Source organism: Gorilla gorilla, chromosome 16 (assembly GCF_029281585.2).
Source record: "Gorilla gorilla gorilla isolate KB3781 chromosome 16, NHGRI_mGorGor1-v2.1_pri, whole genome shotgun sequence".
Taxonomy (NCBI): Eukaryota; Metazoa; Chordata; class Mammalia; order Primates; family Hominidae; genus Gorilla; species Gorilla gorilla.
The window spans coordinates 84,737,360-84,746,163 of record NC_073240.2 but is presented as its reverse complement, the minus strand read 5'-3'; the positions used below and the strand labels follow the sequence as shown (position 1 = coordinate 84,746,163).

The 8,804-nt window shown below is 40.5% G+C and overlaps 1 protein-coding gene across 4 annotated transcripts in view; it reads left to right on the top strand.

Moving 5' to 3' along the window:
• Window positions 1-372: 372 nt before the first annotated feature.
• Window positions 373-8,804, top strand: part of HDGFL3 (HDGF like 3) — a 94,557-nt gene continuing 86,125 nt past the window's right edge. For all 4 annotated transcript variants that reach the window (XR_008671720.2, XR_008671719.2, XM_031002227.3 and 1 more), the window contains exon 1: window positions 373-510. Coding sequence is in view for 2 of the 4 variants with exons in the window: in XM_031002227.3 (XP_030858087.1) it covers window positions 427-510 (84 nt within the window). In the remaining 2 variants the exon portion in view is untranslated. The remainder of the gene's footprint in view (window positions 511-8,804) is intronic.

Below are 8,804 nucleotides of genomic sequence, written 5' to 3'. Positions count from 1 at the left end.
TTTGCGGTCGCTGCCCGAGAAGGAATTCGGAGCAGACGCGAGGCCCGGCGCTCGCGCCGCGCCCGGGAGCCCGGGAGGGAGACCGGCAGCGGCGGCATGAGGCAGGCGACGCGGCGCTGGTGAGCAGCGCGCGCGGCGGCGGCGGCGGCGGCGGCGGGGACCTTGGCGCGGCCGGACGCGGACGAGCGCCGAACGGCCGGGGGCTCCCCTCCCCCGCTGCCGGGCCGTGATTTGCCGGGCCTGCTGCGCCCCCCGCCCACCCCTTGCCTCAGCCGCCGCCTCGCCGCTTCCCCTCGTCGGAGCGGCCGCTCGTCCGCCCGGCTCGAGGCCCGCGGGGAGCGCGGCGCAATCCGTCGGCCCGCGGGGGGGGCGGCCTCCCGGCATCTTCGCGGCGACCAAGGACTACCAGGAAGGGGAGCGGCTGGGATGGCGCGTCCGCGGCCCCGCGAGTACAAAGCGGGCGACCTGGTCTTCGCCAAGATGAAGGGCTACCCGCACTGGCCGGCCCGGGTGAGTACCGCGGCCGCGCGCGGGCCCGCCCGCCCACCATTTTCCCCTTCATGATGGCGCGCCCGCCCCCTTTCCCCATCGCCTCAGCCCCGAGCCCGCAGCTCGCGGCCGGCGGTGGTGAGGGCTGAGGGCGGCGCGGCACGAAGAAGACGGGGCCGGGGCTGAGGCAAGGGCTCCCGGCCGCGCCCGCACTCCGCCAGGGCGGCCATCCTTCCGCCCACTTTCGAAGGCGGGTCCGGCCCCCGCAGGCCCGACGCTGCCTTCCTCCTGGAAAGCCGGTGCCGACCGGGAAGCCACGCCGCCGGGCAGCGGGCCTGCGACGGAGGCTTCGGCTCCGGGCAGGGTCATTGGTGGATACCCTGGGTCCCGGGCGAACGTCGGGGCAGGTACGGCAGCGGGGTGAACGGCTGTCCGCGAGCGGGCGAGTGCCGGCGGGCAGTAAATCCTGGAAAGTGGTAGTGGTCATCCAGAGGCCAGCGGGAGCCTCTTGGCAGTCATTCATCCATCTCTTTGCCTTCTAGACTTGTTGAGTTTTCCCTGAGCGCGATTCCCGGTGCCCCGCCTGCCCTATCATTGTCCCGGGGTACGTGCCTCTCTGGTGCCCATCGTTCTTTTAAACCGACCTCTGATAGCCGAGAGCTTGCAGCCTAGCTCTGACTGGTGGGTCCAGCAAGCTTCTTGTGCCTTTCCACCTCCATATTTGTTTTAGGTAGAATTTCAAACCTTATTCTTGGCCTCCTGCTACAGTCCACAATAGCTCTCTCTTCCTACATAACAAGGTTGTCGTTGGGCTCTTTTTCTAGAAAGCGTCTGCATGTAATACATAGCATTCACAATTTTTATTAAGCTCTTTGAGGAAGACACACAACACTGCCATGTGTGCTTTGTGTTTTAGAAGAAATCCTTTTTATTTTTGTTTTTGTATGGTTGGCAGTTGATTGCTTGAAATAAGAAATCTTGTGAAAAGGAGGGTCAAGGCATTCTAGAGATTATATTGGTATCCTTTAGGAACGGAAACAGGCATGGAGAAAATTGGCATAAATATAGTGTGAGCTCTAAAATGTTGTAGTCAAGTGAAGATAGCAAGATCAAGAAAAAAAAATACACCCATTCACAAAAGGAAGTGACATCACGAGTGGCCAGACTGAAATTTAGTGAAGTTGAAGTAATGGATGGACATAGTCACTTTTTAAATATTTGGTTTGGCATGATTGTCAAATGGAAAGAACACTAGGCCAGGAATTGGGGGACCTGGTGTCTGGTTCAGGCTCTGTTATGGACTAATCATTTCAACTGTCTGCATATCCATTTCTGCAACTATAAAATCATCTCTAGGATCCTTTCCAACACTAACAACCTCAGATATCAAGAGGAAAAAACAGTGTTATTCAGGTTCCAGTAGACTGAAAATAGCTTCGCATCTGAACTGTAGATTGTCCTTAAGATAAGGCAAAGTTTTTAAGGTAGAATAACTGGTTATTTTTTATGCTGTAATACAGTATTGCTTAGAGAGGCAAGATTTGTGACTTTAGGAGTCCCTGAATATATTTGTGACTTCAGAAAATCCCCGAATCTGTTTGCCAAGTAAGAAATGTATAGCTTCAGGGCCATATGTGTATAAACACAGTCAAAGCCAATTAAAGGTTACCGTTCCTAGTTGGTCATTTCCTAGTAACATAATGGCTTTTTAAAATCTTCCCTTTGAAAAATATCTTCTGATAGTCAAAAAGAAAATAGACTTAAAATTTCATTAATATGTTGCCTGTACAGGTTGGCCACCTGTAGTAATTTGTGAAACAGAAAAATCCTACGGAAGTGGTCCTAGTTGTATATCTAATTGTACATAAAATTCCTGGAAGTGATAATTCCAAATAAGGCAAAATGGAAAATAAAATGAGGAAACAAAATTAAGTTTTTAGATAAAATAGGTACAAGAAAGAAAAATCTGTATCTATTCACATTTAACGAGCTCCTCAAGAAACAGCCTAAGACTCAAAAAAAGAAGTTTTATTTTCTTGTTAGTGGCATGCTGCAATTTCCAAAGGTAAAGGTTAGAAAAAGATTTGAGTCCCCTTTTTTTACAGTGCGTATACTTTACATACGTTTTCATTTTTTTTCATCCCAATTCTATGAGGCATTATTCCCATTTTACACCTAGGTATAGCTGTGTAGATGATACTGTTATAAAATACTAACTGGTAAAAAAGAGTCTTGCTTATTGAAATTTCAAATATTATCACTTGATACGAAGGCCATTCATGTGGGGATTAGATACTGTGGGGCGCCAAGGACTCAAACTTAGGAGGGAAACCAGGAAGAAACAGATTTCAGAGTACATGTTGTAGGAAGGCACTTTTGTATTAGAGCTGGTTCATGCAGGAATGGAGAAGCAACTTCCTTGCTCTAGGGAAGATGTTTGGTCCTAGGCAGCCCTTTGTGAGGAATGTAGGTCAAGAGGATTCAGAATTCCTACAGGTTGGATTCAGCTCTTGGCTGGGCTTCACACTGTGACCTTGTGCATGTTCTGTAATCTTTCTAAGTTTCTGTTTACTCGTCTGTAAAATAAAGATAATTCTCACCTCACAAATACAGAGTATCTAAAAGCACCAAGTGATGGTACTTGTATGTTCCTACCTTTTTCCTTTTTGAATTTCTAACTTTCCTTTGTATCACTACACTATTTTAAATTGTTGTCAACTTTCAACTCAGATTTATTTTTCCAATATTTTATCCTGAAAAATTTCGAATATATAGATAAGTTTAAAAAATTGAACTGTGAAGACCCATTTATCTACACCTAGATTCTACAATTAAATTTCATTCTACTTGCTCTTTCATGCATCTGTTCGTATATCCATCCCTCTATCTACATAATAGTTCCTCTTATTTTAATGCATTTCAAGGTAAGTTGCACACATCGCCATAATTTACTCCTAGACACATGCATGCAATTAACCTAGTGGTTAATACTTTGAATGGATCCTTTTCTCTTTTGAGGTAAAATTTACATAGAATGGAATGTACTTACCTTAACTGTACCATTCGGTGAGTTTGACAAATGTATACATTGGTATAATATAAATATAGCTCTCTATATGATATATGTCTGATATATATAAGTATATGTGATACATATCATATGTAATATAAATACATAAATACATTGGCATAATACCTACCGAGGTATAGAACAGTGCCTACGAAAGTACTCTCATTTCTGGTAGATTCCTGTCCTCCTCCTTCCTTCTCCCCCATTGTTCAGATGTATTATTCTAACATTAAATAGCAGCTGGCTGTTTCTCATCTAGTATGCCTAATTTTGTGTGGCTTTAAAAATTAGAAGTTCATCTATGTTATGGATTAGCTAGCTTAATGTTAAAAAGTACTGAGGCTAAAACGAGTCTCTGATCGCTTTTGTTTGTGTACCCTGTTGGTAAAATAATTTGAGCATATATCACTAATATATGTAAATTTTCTTTATATATACATGTGCTTTCTGTTACTACTATATACAGCATAAAATAAACACAAAAAGAAACTAAAAGGGATGACATGATGAAAACAATATGTTTTAAAATTTTCATTGCACAATATCGTTCACAGTAATAATACTACTTATAGGTTAAGTTCATATTTTTTAAAGTCTTAATTTTTGGAATATTTTCTGCCTGCTTCTTGTGAGATTTGACTAGATGGATGGTCATTGTTCTTAACTTCGAAGAGATTTTCTAGAATAGAAGTGTCAGCTTAGACATTTACCTTGTTGTTTGCTTGCATCTACATTACTAATATTATTTTTGTGTAGGAATCTTTCTTTTTTTTAGCCACCTGTTCATTTGGTGAGAGCTAGTTCAGTTAGAAGTAGATATTCCATAATCCTGCTCAACCGGGCACACACCAAATGGCAGTAAATCACAGTATACCCAACGTGAATAAACATAACCATCTGAATAAGAATACTATTAATAGTGTCAACTTGCATTTAAAATATTAGTAAAATTTACTTTTTAGCTAAAAGAGTAAGAAACTGAAATCGAAATTCTGTTTTCTTCCCATACCCCACCCAAACCTTCCCCTGAGATGTGAGCACTCTGCTTATGTTACCCCCTACTCTAAAAGGTCAGAAAACAATGTAAACAAAAAGCCTCAAAATTCTTGTGCTTTAACTAAAGCACTTTTTTACATTTAAAAACTTTATATGAGAATTATCAAATATTGCTAGTAGAGTGTATTGATAGTTACTTAAGAAAACTGACTTAATCTACATATGCTTACCTTGTGACCTAGCAGTCTCTTCTAGGCATATACCCAAGAGAAATGAGTGTTTATATTCACCAAAATACTGTACAAGAATGCTCATACATAACAACTTTCTTCATGATAGAACAGGAAACAACCCAAATGTCCATCAACAGGAGAATGAGTAAACAAATTTGTAATATATTCACATAGTGGAGTATTATTTGACAATAAAAAGGAATAAATTACTGATACAGTGGTCACTGGTTTGTAGTGGGTAGAAAGGAGTTATTGAATAGGAGAAGGCACTGGAAATGTTCCCTGTCTTAATCTGGATGGTGTTACATGGATGTGTACATATGTAAAAATGTATCAAGCTGTACATTTAAGATTTGTGCACTATACTGTATGAAAGTTATACCTCAATTTAAAAAACACATTTTATATGAGTTAGGGAGAAAGGAGAACTAATACTTCTACATGGATTAAATTTCACTATTTTTAGCTTTCAGTGAGTTTTTTTTTTTTCCTTCGAGTCCTCACTCCTACCAAGCTGCATCTTCCTATTCCCTTTTGACTTATTATAGAAACTTCATTTTCTACTTTAGAGTATTCTCTTTAGACTTTCTTTGAGTTCTGGTTTCAGCCTGTCTGGTTTGTTTACCTGCATCAGTGTCTTTCTCTTCCTTTAATATTAAATCACTGCTTATCATATTTTTGATCTAGCTTTCTTTAACCTCTCACTTTGTAAAGCATAAGAATAAAGCATTTGACCTTCCTATTTATACAGCTTCAAGAGCTGAGCTCTTACTGAACTTTTGTTGAGCACCTACTGTATGTAAGGCACAGGGGTATAGTTTTTTCATATCTCTAGCAATAGATTAAATTTGCAGCAATTCTAAAACATGATTATGAAGTGTTTCCATACCCTTTATTAATATAAATATTTGTTGGGAATCTTCCTTTTCTGATCCATAGTACTTTCAGGTTTTTTGCATTTGACAATGATCTACAAAGAAGGTGATAAATTTATTTCTGGAGACCAGGCCACATTATTTTCAGAGAATCATTTGGGACTTAAGTTCTTTTTAATCTCAACATAAAGTAAGGTGTTTATAATCTTCATTACTTTGGCCTAAGAAGTACATCAGTTGTTCAGTCCTGGCACAAGCTCACTCAGTGTTTTTCCCAGGGACTACTTTCACTTTGCCAAGGATTTGGCAAGTTGTCTCATTTTCTCCCACTTAATCTGGGAGCTAATAGGGACTTTAAACTTTTGATACCAATATGTTCATTTTCTGATGCTCACGTTTCAACCAGATGAGTCTCTATTCCTGGCACATCCCCTTTGGAATTCTCTAACGACTACTGTTCCTCCATGATTTGGAAAATAATATTAATTCTCTGAAGTCAGTTTTCTACTATTAGAGATTGTATTTGATTCTTTTGGGAAATGACTGATGGTTTAAAATTATGTACAACTTCACTGAAAAGCCTGTTCGCATTAGCAAAGTATTATAGGCTTGTAAGTATAATAAATATAGGAGACTAGCCCAAATATATTTATTTATTGGAGAAAGTTTTCTGTTTCAAAAGTCTCAGATGTTAGATCAGAATCCAACCCACTTGATGTAGTTATTCATCCACTACAAAAAGGTGTTCTGATCACTTGCAGTGCTACTGAAAGCATGTCCTGTGAATGGTACTTGTCAGTGACAAAATAGGTACAGAAATTGAAATAAGAGTTTAGAAATTTTTAGAGCCGTTTGATGGAGTAGCTTTGTGAATCTAATAATTGAGGCTTACATTTTGTATGTCTTTTTATTTTTCTCATAATTTATTTTTTATTTTATAAACATGTCTGTTTGCAACTCATTAGAACTTTAAAAAGAAAAAACTAGTCATTCACTATAGGTAGAGTAGAAGTACTGACTATGAAGGATCTTTAAAGGTCAATAGTGGTCCTAATACGTGAAATAATTTGCTCATATGGTGTATTTAAACTATTGGCAACTATGTAAAAGGGGGAATGGGTTGACCTTCATGTTACAAATATTAATTTCTCCTGCATAAAAATACCCTCACTGAAATAGAGGATAGAGATTGTAAATTATTTTTTTCTGTCTTCTTTTTACCTAGATAAGAATTTACCACAATTAGTCTGGTAAATAACTATCTGTATGGTCACAGAGAGCCACACAGAAGTGAAAAAAAAAAAAAGAATAAAGTAATCTAATGATTGGTGAGCACAAGCCTTCAGAATGACATCCTCCAGATTTCTGAGGAAGTCCTGCAATGAAGAGAACGAGAATCAGACCAGGGGTTAAAAGACAAGTACTTCATTCCACTACTATCTTGGTTTGTTAGGCTGGGCATCTTTTTTATTGTAAACCTCTTTGTAAAATAGGATGGATGATAATTCTTACTCTTTCCCTTCTTTTTCCTAAGGATCAAATGTTAAAATGTATATGAAAGAACTATTTGCTAATTAAGTTCCAATTAAGTTGCTAAATAATTATCTCCCAAGAACACAAAGCTTCTTATTTATACAATGCAGGGAACGTAGTAAAGTCTCAGTAAATGCTTCTGTGGCTTGGAAGGTATGTTTTTCAGCAGCTGCTTTGTGGCTTTATAATAGTGAGTTGGCTCTAGACTCTGGGAATTTGGGGACTTCCCATTGTTACCCATCCTGATTCCTGAGTGCGATAGGCCATTTCTTTTTTTTCTTTCTTTTTTTTTTTTTTGAGATGGAGTCTCTCTCTGTCACCAAGGCTGGAGTGCAGTGGCGGGATCTCCGCTCACTGCAAGCTCCGCCTCCCGGGTTCCTGCCTCAGCCTCCCGAGTAGCCAGGACTACAGGTGCCCACCACCACGCCGGGCTAAGTTTTTTAGAGATGGGGTTTCACTGTGTTAGCCAGGATGGTCTCAATCTCCTGACCTCGTGATCTCCCTGCCTCGGCCTCTCAAAGTGCTGGGATTACAGGTGTAAGCCACCACACCCGGCCTTTTTTTTTTTTTTTTTTTTTTTTTTTTGAGATGGAGTTTCGCTTTGTCGCCCAGGCTGGAGTGCAGTGGGGCGATCTCGGCTCACTGCATCCTCTGCCTCCTGAGTTTAAGCAATTCTCTGCCTCAGTCTCCTGAGTAGCTGAGATTACAGGTGCCCGCCACCACGCCCGGCTAATTTTTTTTTTGTATTTTTAGTAGAGACTGGGTTTTACCATCTAGGCCAGGCTGATCTTGAACTCCTGACCTCGTGATCCACCCGCCTCGGCCTCCCAAAGTGCTGGGATTACAGGTGTGAGCCCCTGCACCTGGCTTGTGATAGGCCATTTCTAGAAGTTCCACAGAGCTTCAGGATTTGGGGACAAGATAAACTGGACCACATTAACATACAAAAAGGGTCTAAGAATAAACTATTCTTCTCATTTGATCATTGAAACTCATATTCTGAGTAGATTCTGTAAGTCTGAATATAGAGTCTATACAGCTACCCAGAAGTAGAGGTGTCAGTGTAGGGGAGTCAGTGGTAGCTGCCAGGTTGCCTGTATGGGGACTGGAAAATTTCTGATCACATAGTAATAACTTCTCAGTTTCTATTGCAAAATACGAGATGAGAGTGGTTTTAAGTGATAGTTTCAGTAGTGGTTAGCACATATAAAAATGAGTTTCACAGAAGATTAAGGATTTTTTATGATGTAGACAGGTCAGAAAATAAACTCAACTTCAGATCTCTATTTCCTTTTCCTTTGACACTGAAGTAGTACTTTATTATTAATAACATGTTTGATCTTGGAGGAAATGCTTGTTCAGAGGGAGTAGTAGTATAAATTCTCAGTTAATCCTTTTAGAGTTACCATATGTTGAATGGATTGAAAATTCCCTCTAGGCCACTATTTGATGTTCCAAATGAAACCAACTAATTTAAAACAAGTTATAACTTTTCTTATCTCCTTCCCTGGACTACTACATGATGATGAAGTCAATAATTTTGAAAAAAATATTTAGACTTTGGAAATGAGTTGTTGTTGCTGATTGATTGCAGTCTAACGGCTTTCA